The sequence below is a fragment of the Ipomoea nil genome, unplaced genomic scaffold, assembly GCF_001879475.1.
Source record: "Ipomoea nil cultivar Tokyo-kokei standard unplaced genomic scaffold, Asagao_1.1 scaffold1576, whole genome shotgun sequence".
Classification (NCBI taxonomy): domain Eukaryota; kingdom Viridiplantae; phylum Streptophyta; class Magnoliopsida; order Solanales; family Convolvulaceae; genus Ipomoea; species Ipomoea nil.
In genome coordinates, this window is record NW_017618004.1 from 1,935,794 (window position 1) to 1,953,365 (window position 17,572).

A 17,572-nucleotide genomic window follows, 5' to 3' on the forward strand; every position below is an offset into this window, starting at 1 on the left:
TAATCTCTAATCTCTAATCTCTTACTCTCTGTCTTTGAGAGTCTGAGTGGTGGAAGCCGTGGTGAACTGGTGATTAGAAGCCCTTGTTCTCCGAGGATTATTTGGGAGAAATCAAGTAATTCGTAAACCCTAGTTTATATTAAGAAATGTTTGTGACTTTGTGTTATATTATATTATTATGATGATCTGTGGTGAATATTTTTAGAAAGCATTGTGAAATCGAAAACCCTAGTTTTATATATCTTGATTTATGTGAGATACTGAGATGTATTGTGTTCCACTATTCTGTCTCTTCTAGTATTCTGTAACTCTGTGAGAGTGTGATGAATATTTGGTGATATATTCATATATTATGCCATTATTTCATTTATTGGTGGAAGCCTTTTAGAAACTGATTTCTGAGTGTCGATTTTGTGAATTCTGGATTTTCTGCCTTGTAAATTTGTAATCTCCCAATCCGAGTTAAAGGCTTAAATGTGAAATCTCCAGTGTTGAAATTTCCATTTATTGGTGGAAGCCCTTAACAATTAACTCAAATCCAGATAATGATGAACTGGAGTGAGTTCCTGAATCTGGATTTGTTTGTATAATTGTATATGTTATTATGTTTATCAGTTTATGGATGTATGAACCTTAATTGCTAATTGTTAAATCTGGAAAAATGATTACACAAACTACTGTGTCTGATTCTGGATTTCTTTGTATGTTTAATTGTTTATTATGTGGTTGTTCTAGTGTTCTGTCACACTCACACAAACTGAAAAGTGAAAACTGGTGCCCATCTTTGTAGATGGATAGTGCCACTCAAATGACTCAATCTGGACTTCCACCCTCAACTGAGGAGGGGCATGGAGGAGTAACCCAAGGCACTGAGACAAATGCTCCTCAGCACCTTGAGGTTAATCCTGTTGTTCCTGCAAAGAAGAGGAAGAATGTTGAGTCTAGATCTAAGGTTTGGGAACATTTTGAAAAGATCTTTGATTCTGAAAACAAAGTAATAAAGGGGAAATGTCTATACTGTGCTAAAATCTATCAATGTGAGAGTAAAAAGCATGGCACTACCTCTTTAAGAAATCATATGGTTGCCTGTCTAAAAAATCCACATTCTAAGGAGACTAGGCAGTCACTACTTACTTTCACTGTTGTGACAACATTTGATACTCAGGGGGGTTTTAAAGGGGTTGTTGGGGAGTTAGGGACTTGGTTTTCAATCAGAAAGCCATTAGGAGGGCATTATGTGAGATGATAATTATTGATGAGCTTCCATTTAGGTTTGTTGAGGGGCAAGGGTTTAAAAGGTTTATTTTGGTTGCTTGCCCTAGATTTTGTATACCTTTTAGGTGGACAATTTCAATGGACATTTACCAAATTTACCTTGATGAAAGATTAAACCTTAAGAAGCTATTTAGACTTAACACTCAAAGGGTTAGTTTGACTACTGATACCTGGACCTCTGTGCAGAGGATCAATTATATGTGCATTACAACCCATTTCATAGATGATCAGTGGAAGCTGAATAAGAAAATCATATCCTTTGTCCCTATTTCTTCTCACAAGGGTGAGAATATAGCTAAGGCATTAGAGAGTTGTTTGATTGACTGGGGGATTAGGGATGCTTTTTCTGTCACTGTAGATAATGCTTCTTCCAATGATACTGCTATGGATTTTTTAAAGTCCAAATTGTTGTCTTGGGGTGCAACCACTGTTAGGAGTAAGTACATTCACATGAGGTGCATAGCCCACATTTTAAATTTGGTGGTCCAGGATGGGTTAAAATTTGCAGATAGTTCTGTTAAGAAGGTGAGGGATTCTGTTAGATGGATGAGGAACTCACCTGCAAGACTCAAAAAATTTAGAGATCTTGCAGAACTGCTTGGGGTGGAAGCAAAAATTTCTTTACAACTAGATGTTCCAACAAGATGGAACAACACCTACATGATGCTTAGCACTGCCATACAATACAAGGCTGTGTTTGATGCATATTCATTGAATGAGCCCTCATTTGCTGCTGATCTGGGTGATTCTGTCCCTTCTTTTATTGACTGGACATCTGTTAAATGCTTGGTAGTTCTGTTGAAAGGGTTTTATGAGATGACAGTTAGAATCTCTGGTTCTCTATATGTCACCTCTAACAGTTTCTTCAGTGAGATATCTGATTTGAGTTGCATGTTGAGTAGCATGATTGTTGTTGGTAGTTCTATAGAGGTAATGAAAAATCTTATTTTTGATTTTATCATTTTCAGTGGTTAATCTGATTATTTATGAATTTGTGTTTGGCTATTTGTATTTAATTCATTGTTTTCTTAGGTTATGGGATCCCAAATGAAAACTAAATTTGAAAAGTATTGGGGAGATCCTGAAAAAATGAATTCCTTGATCTTCTTTGCCAATATCTTGGACCCAAGAGATAAGTTGGAATATATGTCATACCAGTTTGAGGAACTGTATAGTAAAGATAATGGGAAGAAGTGTTTAGAGAATGTCCAAGCTGCCATGGTAGAATTGTTTGGTGACTATGCAGCAACCTACTCTGTCAATGTGTAACAATCATCTTCTGATTCATCTTCTGGTAGCCAACCAGATGTGCCTCCTGTCCAGTCTCATACCACAATTGGTAGACCTCAAAATATGTTAAAGAACAAACTAAAAAGGCAAAAAATGGAAGCTAGTGGAAGCTATAAAGAAACAGAGCTTCAAGTCTATTTAAGTGAAAAAATTATGGAGGACACTCCTGACTTTGATATCCTTAGGTGGTGGAAGCTAAATAGTGAGAGGTTTCCTACTCTCTCCAAAATGGCAAGGGATATCCTAGTAGTTCCTATTTTCACTGTTGCCTCAGAAAGTACATTTAGTACTAGTGGGAGGGTATTAGATGCATTTAGGAGTTATTTAACTCCTAAAATTGTGGAGGCCCTAGTATGTGCACAAGACTGGATGAGGTTACCAAATCAACCAGTTAAGGTTGAGGAAAATATTGATGATGTTGAAAAGCTTGAACAAGGTAATTTATTTAAATTTTTCATTCTGTTTTACCTTTTTAAATTTGCATTCAAATTCTAATTTATTTGTTTTTATTTGCACTTTGCAGACTTGGATTCTAGAGTAAGTCGAATTGGAACCACAGGATCTGGGGCTGTTGGTTTTCCCCTTCCTACCATTCCTGTAATGTTTTATTTACACTTTATTCACTAAATTCTGATTTTATTTTCAATGAGGAAAAGTGGATTAAGGAGCAAAGTTATGGATTAATGGCTTGGTAACTAACTAACAATTCAATTGTTGGATTTGTTACTGCCTATGATAAGTATGATACCATCAGGTATAAGTAAATATAACTGTATCAGCCTACTGCCTATATGAATGTCATCTCATCTGGTAATAACAGTCACTCTACCTTAGTCCCTTATTTTCAAGTTCTCAGTATGTTATTTATCTTTACTGATTTGGCTATGATGATGCTTCCACCATTGTCTGAAATGGTTTTGGGTTGGTATGTTGCACATTAGTTTTGGTTTGCATAATTGCATTCCAATACTAAAAGTAGCAATTTGCCCCCAATCTTACTTTGACATGAAAACATAGAAATCTGAGCCTTCCATAGTTCCATTTTTCTGCCCAACAGCCCCAATCCCCAAACTATTTAATTGGTCATATTTAACTTGTGTATTGTCTTTACACACTTACACAGGAAGATCATGAAAGCTGAATAGCTGATAGCCTGAGGCCCTGAATGCCTTATATAGGGATTATGGAATTTTTGTTCACAGGAAGATGATGATTGATGAATGCTGATCTTTGGATTTTTTGTCATTATCAGTTTATCATGTATGAGTATGAATGTCATAATGTATGATTCAATGATTGTATAAATCATTTTGCATTTTTGTCATTTGTAACTTGTAACTAAGTAACTTTGTATAGTTGAATAGTTCTATCTTTAGAGTCAGACTTCACTATCTTGTATGCAACAAAGGGCTTTTACAAGATATTGAAGTCTTGACATTTTGCCAGGCTGCCCAGGCATTAGTTATTGACTTATTGGGGATATTCATTTGATGATTTGATATGGCATTTTAGCTAGTTTTTTACTTAAGTTTGTTGAATATTAAATTCGAATTTACCCAAACCGATATCTGAACCGTCCGATATCCGAATCACAAAAACTCGAAAGGAGTAGATCCAAAAATAGTGGGATAGGACTTAGATTTTGAAAATCGAAATCCGATCGGGTGGACTAATCCGGAAACCGAACCGTCCGAACCCGAACCGTGCACAGACCTAGTCACCGCAAAGGTCCTCCAAGCATGTCTGGGAGCCATTGCGATGCAATCCTTCAGTAGTTTGCAGCTTAAGGCTAGTTCGCATACGATTATTCTATATACTCCCTCCGTCCCGAATTGGATGTCTCATTTACTTTTTGCACGTTTTTTAATGAATTAAAGTAAATGTTATACACTTTCCAATTATGCCCCTCACTTTTTCACTTTTGGAAATAAAAACAATAAAGAAAGCAAAAGCTAGAAGGGTAATTTGAAAAAAGTAGAATGATGGTGATGTTCAATTTTGGAAAGTGGACAACATTTTGGGACAGACTAAAAAGGAAAGTAAGACACATAAAATGGGACAGAGGGAGTAAATATATAGATGATTGTATGCATTCATGTTGATTCATGGGGGTGTTCTCATTTAATCATTAATGTTAGCTACCTATTGACCCGCCCTAAATTAAAAGTAAAACCTACTCAAAATTATATCTCAAAATGACGCATTTAAATACCAATTTTAACTAATTTTTCCAACAAATTGTATGAATCAATCACAAGATATTTAAAACAAAAGTTTACAAGTATTCTATATATTTTGAAAAACAAACTCAACTAAAAATATCATGTATGATTCTAATAACGTACAAGCCATACGTACAGGTATACTGTACTTTGCAATTTCTGTCCGTCCTCTCAAAATTCAAGACAAAATGAATAAGTAAAGAGAGAAAAAAGTTGGGTTTTCTTTGAAAAGAAGAGTGAAGAAAAAAGATTCCAATATTATATTCTATCCTAGATAGGATGTTGTATTGAGGGAGGAATTTGTGCTGTTCTATATGTGCATGCATTCATTCTGAACTCATGAACAGTGGCTGCTTTTAGCACGTACCATTATTATTGTTGTTTTTACTATCTTCATAAGCTCATTCTGGTACGTAATATCTTACGTACGTTGGGATCAAACATATTCATTTATGTTTTTTCTCTCTGATCTTTTTCATGTATGGTGCCAGTTGGAGATAGTCATAATCAAATCCTGCAAAAATCCCCCATTTGACAGTCTAGCATTTGGCATGTCAATGTCATTTCATGCCTTTAATTTCCAACTTTAATTATTCATTTCATTAGCATATAATACTACCTTTTTTTAAGCTTTCACTTAGCTTGATGCTTAATTGGCAATGTACATATGTAGACAAATTGATACGCCCCTAATTGTACAAGAATAATAAGAATAGATTAGCTTAATTAGGGAGAATTAATTGTGTTCATATAATTAGTACTTAGTAGGAAAATTAGGATGGTACAACTTAATTAGTGGAAGAGTTAATATTGTGCCTAAATTTTAGCCTAGGAAATAATATATATATATATATATATATATATATATATATATATATATATATATATATATATATATATATATATATAATCATATGAGAACACTTGCTTAGGTGAAAACGTGAGAATAAATCGTGTGCATCCATCTAATATTTTTTAATGGTCTAGATTGGATTAAGTGTATGCGAACGCAAATTAAATGTGTGCAAACACGATTAAATATGTTTGCACACATTTAATTTGCGTTTGCAGACACTTAATCTAATCTAGACCATTACAAATATTAGATGGATGCACACTATTTATTCTTTCTCACCTAAACAAGTGTTCTCATTAGAACCCTACTCTATATAGGGCTGGGCACTTCGGTTTTCGGTTCGATTTTTTTCGGTTTTAAAAAAGTTGAACCATTCGGTTTAACATTATAGTTCGGTTCGGTTTCAATCGGTTTGGTTTCGGTTCGAATTTAATTCGGTTTGGGTTTTCGGTTTAAGACTTTACAAGAATTACGGTCATCAAATTTCAACATTTCATAATTTTCCAAACATACTACCAAACAATACCTATTCACATAATCCACATCTAAAATATAAACGTTATATAACAAAATAATAATTCAAAGTTTAAACATACTACTAAATAGTAAATACTAGCATTACATACTAATAGCAATCTAATTACCAAAACATCACATACTTAGAAATTAGAATCCAAAGTTCAAAGTTCAAACATTACAAACATGAATCACGTAGTTCAAACTTCAAATCCAATGTTTAAAGAGTACAAACATGAAACATCAAATAAAAATATTCAGTTGGAATATTTTTATTGATAAGATGAATAATCATCTATCTGTATAGTTGATATTAAAAGAACAAGTATCAATTACTATATAGTTAATTTTTAGACACAATCTTTCATTGCTAGTGCACTCGAAATATATTCCAATACTAGAAAATAATTATAATGCACTGGAAATCAAAATTAGAATGGCGGTTAAGCACATTAAATTTATAGAAAAACATGAAACTAAGGAAAATACTGAATATTGTAAATATAACTCAAGTTAGATATAATTATGAGGTAAATAACAACTGCGACAAACAACAAAAGTGCAATGTAGAAAACAAGCTTTAAAAAAATCAAATAAAAAATTTAAGGTTTGATACCAATAAGAATGAGACGGAGCAAGCATAAGGAACTTGGATTTACTTCTTTTTTTATTATTATTATTGTTATTATTATTATTATTATTATTATTATTATTATTATTATTATTATTATTATTATTTATTAAAAAATTATATAGCGTTCGGTTCGGTTCGGTTCGGTTTTTGTCAAACCGTTCGGTTTCTGTTCGATTCGGTACTAAACCATTCGGGTTACAAAATTCCGAACCATTCGATTTTCTATTACTAGTTCGGTTCGGTTCGAATAAACCAAACCGAAGTGTCCACCCCTAACTCTATATATATAAACAAAATATTTCCATTTCATTTATTATAGTATTAAAGTTAAAATTCTATTTAGAGCAGAAAAATTATCGAAAAAAAAAGCATTTACATTTGCTAAAAATGTAATCATTTTAGAACACTTACAAGTTACAATATATAATAATTAAATTCAATTTATCTTTTAAAAAGATTTTTACGTTATAATAAGATTTATTTATGTTATTTATTTTATTTCAATCATATAATTTGATTACTTTTTATTCATTGGACATTTTACAATGACATACCATGCATGCTCTTTTTCCTTTTATAAATACCTATATTGTAATTATTCCGAGGATAATACCTAAAAAATGAGATGCTTACAAGCAATATAATGACCTGACAAGAACTCCTAAAACTATATTAACCATTTACCTATATTGGCTAAGTACAATTAGAGTTAATGGTGATGATCACTATAAATCAGCAATCATCATGCAAATCAAGGGACTAACACTCTACAGTAGCTCTATACATTCTATTATCATATAGCTAAGCTAGTAGTGTTTTTGCTTTATTAAAGATTCTCACTTCTGGGAAGAGAGAAAAGGTGAAAGGAAAGAGCTTCATTTGGAGAATTGAAGCTCATGTGTTTATAAGAACTAGATAGAGACCTTGCATATATCCCTAGCTTTGTCACAGAAGCAAATTAAAAGAAGATTGTTGGGGCGGGAGAGATCGAGAATATAATATAATATGGTGTTCATCACAGAAGAGATTATCAGACAATTGCAGAAGTTGATGGATGATAGTTCAGTCTCAGATTCTCTTCTTACGCGCGTTTCTATCTTCAAATTTTTGGTTTTTATTATTTTGGGGATCTGTGAGGCCTTAACATTTTGCTTTTATTGCAGTTGATGAACCACTCAAGAGGACTTTCCAGGTTTTCCCTTCATTCAATTGCTCTTCCTTTTTGCAATTTTTTTTTAATTTTATTTTATTTACAATTTATTAGTAGATTCTGGTTCGTGACTTCTAAATAGTCAATAAGAAGACAAGATTGTTTGAATTCTTAGTATTGATCAAGTTCAGTAATCATTTACTCACTGTATTTTGTATTATAGCTAAACATGATGTGATCATAAAGTATTTGATTTGGAAAAGAGTTTCTGCATAGTTTGTTGAAATAGCTTCAGAATCTGCAATTGATCTGGCTATAGATGATTCAAATTCTTGTGTGATTTCCTGAATTTGAAATAAGGTAGATTAGTTTTAATATATATACTTGAAAATCTCACTTGTGGATGACTATAGAGGCTTACATCTTGTTTGTATAATTGTCTGCCTGAAATCTTCAGTAGGTAGGAAGCAGGATTCTTCGGTTTTGAGCCAAATTTGTTCAAGTTAGGGATGCTAACTCTCAACTAAGCAATAAGGGCTTGAAGAGAGGTGCGATCCCAGCCAAGTTGGTTAGGCTGTTAGCTTAGTAGCCACAAGATTACAAATTCAACTCCCAACTAAGTAATAAGGGCTTGAAGAGAAGGGACAACCCTAACCAAATTGGTCAGGCTGTTGGTTTGGTAATCACAAGTTTACAAGTTTGACTCCCAGCAGGAGTAGACTATTGACCTTCTTAGTTTGAGCCGGTCAGCTCCTTTTGATCCTTTGCCAGCTAGGATCACAAGTCATGAATTACTTTTTTTATTTTATTTTTTTATCGACATATCTCTATGATTTGATGAATTTAGATGAAAATTCTTGTTTGTGATGCTTTGTGAGCACAAGATGGATAGATACTTTGTTTGTTTTTTTTTTTTTTTTTTTTTTGGAAATTATGTATATTTGTTTATGAGTTCTGGGTTTGCAGAATGTACATCAAGGGTATCCAACCGAGACTCTGGTGAGGTTTCTCAAAGCCAGAGATGGGAATGTCTCTAAAACCCATAAAATGGTTAGATGCATATAACATTAGTTTAAACTTCATGCTAAAGTTTTCTTTACTCTACACCTCTCCATTATCATTTCTAATTTTCTCGGGACTGTGCAGCTTCTTGACAGTTTGAACTGGAGGGTTCAAAATGACATTGATAATATATTATCTGTAAGCTCTAGCAATCATACTTATTATCTTCTATTCTCCTGCAAATAACCTCGCCTTTCTGATTCAACTCTGATTCGTTACTTAATTGGGTATGTTTCTCATCTTCCTAATTGTTTTCCGCAGAAGCCAATTCTTCCTTCTAATTTGTATAGAGCAATAAGGGACTCCCATCTTGTAGGAATGTCTGGATACTCGAAAGAGGTGCAATGTTTTCTGATATATCTAAACTGTCATTATCTATTAGGATCAAACGCTTACCACTACGCCAAAAGCTATAACTAGTAGCGAAAGGCGCAACTACAATTCCCTTCGGCACTTGCCAACCTTAACTGCACACTATAAGCCGTGACTTGGGCTCTGATACCACTTGTTAAGCGTTTGACCAAACATTATCAGTGCATGAGGCGTAGTTCCCTTAAGTTCCACTCGGTTTTTCATTTTCGTTTTTTGTTCCATGTAACCACAGGGTGTTCCCATCATTGCCATTGGTGCAGGGCTCAGCTCTTTTGACAAAGCATCTGTAAGGATAGAAAAAACTGATAAAATCCATTTCTTCTTCCACTTATCGTTTTCTTGAATCAAAGTCATTTCACATTTGCTTTTTGATTCTTCATTAGGTTAACTATTATGTTCAATCACACATCCAAATGAATGAATACCGGGATCGAGTCATACTGGTAGGTGTTGAAGTCTATTGATGTATCCAGATTACAAGTACCACACTGACTGATCTGTTTTTATAGCCTTCTGCAACCAAAAAATTTGGGCGGCATATTGGTACATGTATAAAGGTTTTGGACATGACTGGTCTTAGGCTTTCTTCTCTAAATCATATTAAGGTATCTATCCTGTTGTTTAACCTAACTTTTTTCATTTCATATATTAACATCCTTAAAAGACCATTTCATTTATACACTCGATCTTCGTTTTTCAGATGTTGACTGCTATATCAACCATAGATGAGCTGAATTATCCCGAGAAGACAGACGCCTATTACATCGTTAATGCCCCATACGTGTTTTCAACATGCTGGAAGGTTTGTCTCCTCCATATGGATCCATTAATAAGAGCATTATTCCACCTGCATTTAACATCTGTTGCCTGCTCTCAGGCAGTGCGACCCCTATTACAAGAGAGAACAAAGTTGAAAGTTCAAGTTTTGCCAGGTTCCGGGAAGAATGAGCTATTGAAGGTAAGATAAAAGGACATGTTAGGATCAAATGCTTACTATTACGCCAAAAACTATAGCCAGTAGTAGCAAATGCGCAACTTTATTTCCTTACACTTACTTAGCAACAAAAGTTACATTTTTGAAAGGCAAGGTGTTGGACTTGCCAGAATCGTCTCCATCTGAGAGAAGTTGTTCTATAGGGGCCCCCCGATCTCCCCGGGCCCCGTCCAACAACCCCTAGCCACCTGACTGGCCTATCAGGCCTTCGCTCAACAATTCCCTAGCCACCTGGTGCTGACCTTGGCCTTTCAGGCCTCCGCTCTGCCCAACAATTTCCTAGCCACCTGGTGCTGACCTTGGCCTTTCAGGCCTCCGCCCAACAATTCCCTAGTTACCTGGTGCTGGACTTGGCCTTTCAGATCTCCACCCAACAAGACTTATTGTCTTTATATTCGAATCTAATACCCTTGACATGGCTCTGATATGTGTTCGTTACGTTTCAACTACATATTTATATTTTATATATTATATGTTCAGTACTAGCTTGTAACTGAAATGCAGATAATGGATTATGCATCCCTGCCACATTTCTGCAACAGAGAGGGCTCGGGCTCGGGCTCGGGCTCTTCTCGACATACCAGAAATGGCAAAATTGACAACAATTGTTTCTCCTTGGACCATGCATTCCATCAGCAGCTTTACAACTACATTAAGCAGCAAGCAGAGGTGACACCAATGAAAGAGAGGTCAGTCCGTGTTGCCTTCCCCGAGCCAGATCCCGACGATATCAAGATCACTGAAACTATAGAGTCAGAGTTTCAGAAACTGCATGGGAATGAAACTTGTAATGTGTTCCTTGAAATTAAGATCAATGGCGATTGAAGGTTGAAAGAATGAGCAGTGGTAACGGGTGGATACAGAGTTGAGGAAGAAGCAGAATTGTATGTTTGATTTGCCACCTTGAAACAAAATGATATTGATGGTGATCTTAGTTTGTATACAGTATATTAGTCCTATATAAACTTTGCAAGGAGAGCAGATGGTTCTCTGATGCCATAAGAAAACAATTTTATTTGGACATAATGAGAGAAATAAAGTAAGAGGTCCAATTATTTCAAATAAAAATTCCCACCTTTTCTTTTTATTTTTTGTTATATCATACTTCAAACTCTCTCTCTCTCTCTTTATACATAAGTTTCTCAAAACCTAGTGAATCGCCCCCACTCGGTCCTAAGCTCTCACCCTGTACCTATATACTCTCTGAATACGGGGGTCTTCATCACCTCTAATCAATTAAGATTTTTTAATGATCTTTCAGATTTTCAGTGAGATTCAAAGCTCACACTACAGTTGAAACAAGACTTTAAGATAAAGTAGTTGAAACATCATTTTCAAAAACAATTTAATTAAATAATAAAACATAAAACTTGATTTACATTCTTATTGTCATTTACAAGGTTATAAGATGGATTTTAGGTGCCGCAATTGAATCGCAACCACCTCTAGATTTAGTTCATGTATTATATATATTATTATTTTTTATGACCGCCATTATTTTATGAAATTCAAACTATACAAAAGAGACAAATCGAGATAAACCATATTAGAAAGATTTTGTTTAATATATACGGAGAGAATGATAAGAATCAAATTTATAATATTTAATGAGAGTGTATGTTTAATATATACTGAGAAAGTGTTGACAAGAATCAAACTTATAATATTTAATGAGAATGTTTGTTTAATTGTAATTAAAATTCTTTTCTAATTTTATTCAACACGCAAGAAAACTACGTTGTCGGTAGGAAGAAATTGTAATTTCCGACTCCACCCAATGACTTACAATTCAGCATAGCATGGAAAGAAAAAAGATAAGAAAAATGACTCTTTTATCCTTAATTATTATCATTACACAATAATATTTTAATCTCTATATTACAAGAATTATATTCTACTTAATCAATCATCCCTTCCTGACCGACATATGTTACCATTTTTAGTTGGTGACTTGGTGATGTGTTTTTATCTCTTTCAACAATTCTGTTAAAATTTCAAATTTTAATCAGACATTCATTATACTGATATAAATTCATTATTTAAAAATATTATGTGTGAATTTAGGTTATTTTGATTCTCTTTATAAAGTGAATTCTCCAAGAGTAGCAAAATGATAAATGATACTCCGTAATACTCAAATAATGCAGAGACAGGGAAGGAGCAAAATGAACTGAGGCTGATATATAATAAATACAGTATGATTATGATAGGAAGATCAGAAGCCCAATTGGGCATAAAGTCAAAAACATATAATAATATATAATAATAATAATAATCCAAGCACAGCAAAACAAGGCATCAAAATTGGCCATGTACATTGAATCTCAATTTTTTTTGAATTCTGTCCAAAATGCTTGCACCTCTTCTGTCAGTCAAATGCCATCCATCATCTACTTGGGGTTCTAATAACACTATCAGAATATACCATTTCTGTGATGCAGTAGCAGCAGCAGCTATGCCATGTTCCAATCTCAATTGTCAATCTGCGAGGCGAGCACAAATAAACATAGCTACAATTTATAAACTAGAAACCAAAATCGGATCAATGAACAACAACAAATGTGGTTTGGTTTAGTTTGGTTTGTGTGTAGAATATGTATTACCAGGCAATGTTAGGCAAAAATGCTGGGAGTCTTCTTTTAGCCAAACCCAAATCCTTCACTGGCCTCGTGAATTGCTAGGAGCAATCGTTCTCGAAGCTGTTCCTTAGATGCATACTCGGGAAGGTCCAATTGGTTGAAGCTGGAGAGAGACATCAAAATAATAATCATGTTGTAAGATGCTATATTGCTATCTAGTCGCAATTACTCGAGTAAGGATGTCAGATTTAAATACTGACCATGTATGAGCAGATGGCAGTCGCTCTGGAGCTCCATATGCCTTGTGAATCTGAAACCGCTGAGGACCAGAAATACCTTGCAGTGCCTTGAAACCCTCCAAAGGAACCTAAAAAGTACAACCATCATAAGCTTAAGCAGTGGTCTAAGCGTAGCAATTGAAGTGAAGACGGAAGGCGGCCTTGAGAAAGAGAAAATTGAGAAAAAAATCCATAAATAATATATATATCCGAATATTTTATATACACAGACCTTTGATGTACCAGTCACAAATTGAAGCAATCTTGCCATATCCTCCTTGTTAAAGTTTTTCACAACCTCCCAAAACCACTGGACTGCATTAGATGCAACTGTATAACCAGAGTACTCGGTATTGCACTTCAGATCTTCCACTACAGGGACAATAATTATGGTATGAATAACACAAAAATATTAATTATGAATAGCACATAACAATTATTATTATTGCCAATATTAGAGTCAACATGCCAACTTACAGTCGATTTCTGGAAGGCCACTAATTAGTAGCTCCAACTCTTTATCATTAAAGAGGGAGATAAGTTCCCTTGGTATTAATTCATTGAATCCTTCCAGAAAAGAAGTTATTTGAGGCCGAATAGCATTTGTCAGGATATGATCAGCCACAAGATCAACATACTCATGCTTTGTTTCCTCTGTAACCCTTATATTTCTCCCTCCAGGTTTAAGCTCAAAATCGGTAACCTTTTGTCAAGGAAAAGTGAACACAAGTTTAGAACCAAAAGACTCAGCTTAAAAAGAGGAAGGAAAAACAATACAAGTGGTTCTGCATTTGTACCTCGGTTTTCTCATAAAGAATATGTTTTTCTTCATCTGCATCCATGCTGAATGTCAAATCGGGTATGTCACTCACATCATTCTGGCATCAGAGAAAAGCAATATTAAGAATTAAGAGAACCAACTCTAAGTTAATATGAACCACTACATGCAGAAATCAGAGCTGACCTCCAGCATCCATTTCAAGTTCTTATAGTAATCAGGATCAACCGCCTCTATATCATGGTAAGTCACCTTCACACCAAGGATGTGTTTGTAGAATGAACGGGTAAAGTAAACATCCATCAGCTGCCCATCAAACAGTGCTTTGGCAACCTATTAAAATGGTTACACAAAATAGAAATTACATTATGGAATGTAGACAAGAAATGAATAGCTAGCTCCGAACAGAAAGCAGAGAAGAATTAGTGACTCCTTGGGGACATACCACTCTGCCTACAAATCTGAAATATGAGAGATGTTCAGTCTGGTAGACAGAATTTGGGTTCGGTTGGAAGGTAGCATTATTTCCAACAGTAGTAAAGAGCAAAGCTCCTTTGTCAAAAATGACCCTAGAGAGCAACTGGTACCATTCTCTTGTCAAACCACCAGCATCAATACCCTCTTCACCTTGAAAATGCACATTCAATCGCCCCTTCAGGTCTTGTGTGGGTCGCATTCGCAATTGGTTATAAGAATCCTCCAAGATATATGCTCGCCTAACACTAATACGCAAAGGACCTGAAAGGTGTTGCTCATGTTGTTGCCTAATTCTGGAGCGGAAATAAGCTCTTTTATTGTCAAAATCAATCAACCGTGGAGCTCTTAGCATCATGGAAAGTGATTTTTCCAACAACCCAGGGTTCTGACGTACAAAAGCATTCAGAAGCCGTCGGTGCCTTTCAGCAAATCGTACAAATGTGGTAGCCCCATCAACTCTTTTCAGTGAATCCATGCTTGATTTCATAGGCAATGGAAATGACGTCCCTGCAGATTCTTTCACCTCTCTTGCAGTTGCATGTACATGATCTTGTTGCATGATAGAATTTTTTGCCTGCAGTTTCTCACATAAAACAAAGAAAGCTTCGATGAAAGGTAATAATCTCTGAGTCCCAGGAGGAAGAGGACGAGAAACAGATGCAGGACCATTAATATGCTCCCCAACGTTAATATTTGACATGACTGATGAGAAGTTGCTTTGTGCCAGGTCTGCCTCCATAGTGCCAATGCATTCACTCAATTCTTCCCACAATGGTTCCAGTGCAACATTTAACTTCCACATAGTTGCGTGCTCATCCCACTCCTCATCCTTTGTGGTATCACCATTGTCACGGGAGCTAGTTGAACTGAGAGAACAAAGTGTCTGCAGTACACGAAGAATAGCAGCCCCAGCCACTAATCCAGTGCTCAAGCCCAGCATATGAGTATTCCTAAGTGTGATGAGCTCAGATACAGCAGAGGTACTCAATTTTTGAGCCAACTCTGAAAGCTCTAAAATAAAATACTTGCGATGTGGTGCAGCAACTGAAGCCAATTTCTTAAGAACCTCACCAGCAAGCATGTAAACTTTGTCAGAGAGCCTGACAGAGAACCATAAGAAGTCAGCACAGATAATCTGACACTTCAATTTCAAAAGTTGTGTAAAACAGTGAAAAAAATAGAGGGATGTGGAAATCATATATAAATAGAATATCAGTATGAGCTAAGAACAACTAGATAACAGGTTCTCTATTAAGGGAGAATTATATTGCAGACAATTACAGTAAGAAGGTTAGGAAGAGTACCCCTCATCACCAAGAAGAGTGCAAAGGTTATGCAAATCAGAATGTGGAAGCCGCATGAAGATATCGTGATAATTCAGGCTTTTATGACCATCTGATACCTGTCTCTCAGGACAGGCACTATGATCATCTTGAAGGGACTTTGCATCCAATGGAGTTTTCTGATTATCACTCTCCATTTCATTGCCGGTGGAACTTTCAGCAGGAGGCCTAACAATTTGAGAATGAGAATGACTATCTAACTTGGATGCTGCTGTATAGACAATCACTCTTAGCAGCCCCATCACCTGTGTCATAAATATATATATATCAACAATCATATGAAAAGTTACACAAAGGCAAGCTAAGAAAGTAACCATTTGGGCAAAGCATACCTGTTCAAGATGTGCAATGCTTCGTGTGAAAACGGGTTGACTTAACAGCTTAAGAAACGTTACCAAAGGAACATCCACGTTAGAGCTTATAAAAGAATTCAATGAAGATGAATCCCCCCCAATAACCATTTTCTCCTTCCCTTTCTTGTTATTAGAACGTTTTAAATCTGAACATTCCGGAGCAAGCAAGGGGTCAAAGTAGAAAAGAAGATCTGCAACAGCAGTGTGATTGGTGGCGAGATAAGTAAAAATCTCTAAAATCCTACGCAATACCAGTGGAGGAAGGCCTGTAAAAGAACATAAACCATTAACTCATAGAAGAGCTAAATGCAAAGGTAAACATTCAATGTCATTTCAGATGGGGAGTACCAGTAAACTGAGACCGGCAACAAATAACATTGGAATGATACCCATAAAGTCTCTGTGAATTAGTTGTTGAGCTTCCTGTTTCAGGCATGATAGCTTCAAGCAGAAGGCGAACTAAAATTCCTCTTGTCCTACCATGTGCACATAAGTTCAACAATAGTCTCTGCAAGAGACCTTTTCCAAGAGGCTAAAAACAAAGGAAAAGAAAGAAATGTCTCAATCTACATGCCAGCATAAACATTGCAAACCAAAACAAACCATCAAGGTAAAAGTGAATTAAGCTTAAGAAACAGCAGTTTTAAATAAACCATCAAGGTAAAAGTGAATTAAGTTTATACAACGTAACCGTGAACTCAAAACCTACTCAAATGTTTAGTATCCGCCTATTTAAGAATTTTTCTAGCTGCTAACAACAATTCCTTTGCCGTTATACTCCAGCAATCAAAATAATATGTAAAAAATATGGCATCAATTTCTAGATTCTTCTTCAACCAATAGAAATGGCAAGAGAAAAAGCATCATTATTACTTCATAGCAGTATGATGGCCATAAATTTGTGATACTACAGATTAAGGTCAAATACAAGATAAAGATACTTACAGCTCACATGACATGCATATTACCCTGATCTTTAGGTTCTCTTAAAGAATACATGCCATTACGAATCAGACAATAAAGAATTTGATCCTCAACATTACCTGTGCCAGTCGTAAAAGCCGAATTAGTGCCTTCAAAGCATTAGCATCAAGAAGTGACTCTCCTTCAAGTTCCTTCAACTTCAAGCTCTGTGAGAGAGATGTAGATGCCCTCCGGCCAATTGAAACACCCACCCCTCTGTCCATTACTGTTTGCCTAGCAAATCCTAGACCATTTCTTCGACCATTAAGCCTGTGGTTGCCTCCAAACAAGCTGCGTGCCTGATAATGACTCATTGCCCTGTCTCGTAGCATTTGGGCTTCAGCAAGTAAAGGTGATGGCAATGCATTCAAAACTGCTTCTGAGGAAGTCAAAAGCACCTGAGTACCGAAAGAAAATAAAAAAATACAGA

General features: G+C 35.4%; 2 protein-coding genes and 1 long non-coding RNA gene across 5 annotated transcripts in view; 2 read left to right on the top strand and 1 right to left on the bottom strand.

The window, feature by feature from the left end:
• Positions 1-17,572, bottom strand: part of LOC109190412 (E3 ubiquitin-protein ligase UPL1) — a 32,547-nt gene that overhangs the window by 4,311 nt on the left and 10,664 nt on the right. The window contains exons 5-16 of one of the 3 annotated variants that reach the window (XM_019340885.1): positions 17,223-17,540; positions 16,528-16,711; positions 16,159-16,445; positions 15,788-16,071; positions 14,452-15,583; positions 14,193-14,339; positions 14,026-14,106; positions 13,706-13,931; positions 13,461-13,600; positions 13,211-13,317; positions 12,978-13,113; positions 12,531-12,849 (exon numbers count right to left, since the gene is read on the bottom strand). In XM_019340885.1, the coding sequence (XP_019196430.1) occupies positions 13,011-13,113; positions 13,211-13,317; positions 13,461-13,600; positions 13,706-13,931; positions 14,026-14,106; positions 14,193-14,339; positions 14,452-15,583; positions 15,788-16,071; positions 16,159-16,445; positions 16,528-16,711; positions 17,223-17,540 (3,009 nt within the window). In that variant the 3' untranslated portion in view covers positions 12,531-12,849; positions 12,978-13,010. Of the gene's footprint in view, positions 1-12,530; positions 12,855-12,974; positions 13,114-13,210; positions 13,318-13,460; positions 13,601-13,705; positions 13,932-14,025; positions 14,107-14,192; positions 14,340-14,451; positions 15,584-15,787; positions 16,072-16,158; positions 16,446-16,527; positions 16,712-17,222; positions 17,541-17,572 lie in introns of those variants that run through there. The other 2 variants (XM_019340884.1, XM_019340886.1) reach the window with 2 other exon arrangements.
• Positions 41-3,011, top strand: LOC109190415. Its single transcript, XR_002055685.1, has 3 exons — positions 41-132; positions 233-252; positions 3,002-3,011. It is a non-coding gene; the product is annotated as an uncharacterized LOC109190415 (long non-coding RNA).
• On the top strand, positions 7,483-11,439 carry LOC109190413 (phosphatidylinositol/phosphatidylcholine transfer protein SFH2-like). Its single transcript, XM_019340887.1, has 11 exons — positions 7,483-7,853; positions 7,957-7,985; positions 8,910-8,993; positions 9,090-9,143; positions 9,267-9,344; positions 9,610-9,663; positions 9,761-9,820; positions 9,887-9,982; positions 10,078-10,179; positions 10,255-10,335; positions 10,876-11,439. The coding sequence occupies exons 1-11, from the start codon at positions 7,799-7,801 to the stop codon at positions 11,194-11,196; spliced, it is 1,014 nt and encodes a 337-aa protein (XP_019196432.1). The 5' UTR covers positions 7,483-7,798; the 3' UTR covers positions 11,197-11,439.

What these genes read in the sequence shown, in the direction of transcription:
- LOC109190413 (XM_019340887.1), top strand. Translation starts at nt 7,799, where the DNA reads ATGGTGTTCATCACAGAAGAGATTATCAGACAATTGCAGAAGTTGATG. An exon ending in GCTCTTTTGACAAAGCATCT is followed by an intron (nt 9,664 to 9,760) that starts GTAAGGATAGAA and finishes ATTCTTCATTAG; the next exon opens with GTTAACTATTATGTTCAATC. An exon ending in ACCGGGATCGAGTCATACTG is followed by an intron (nt 9,821 to 9,886) that starts GTAGGTGTTGAA and finishes CTGTTTTTATAG; the next exon opens with CCTTCTGCAACCAAAAAATT.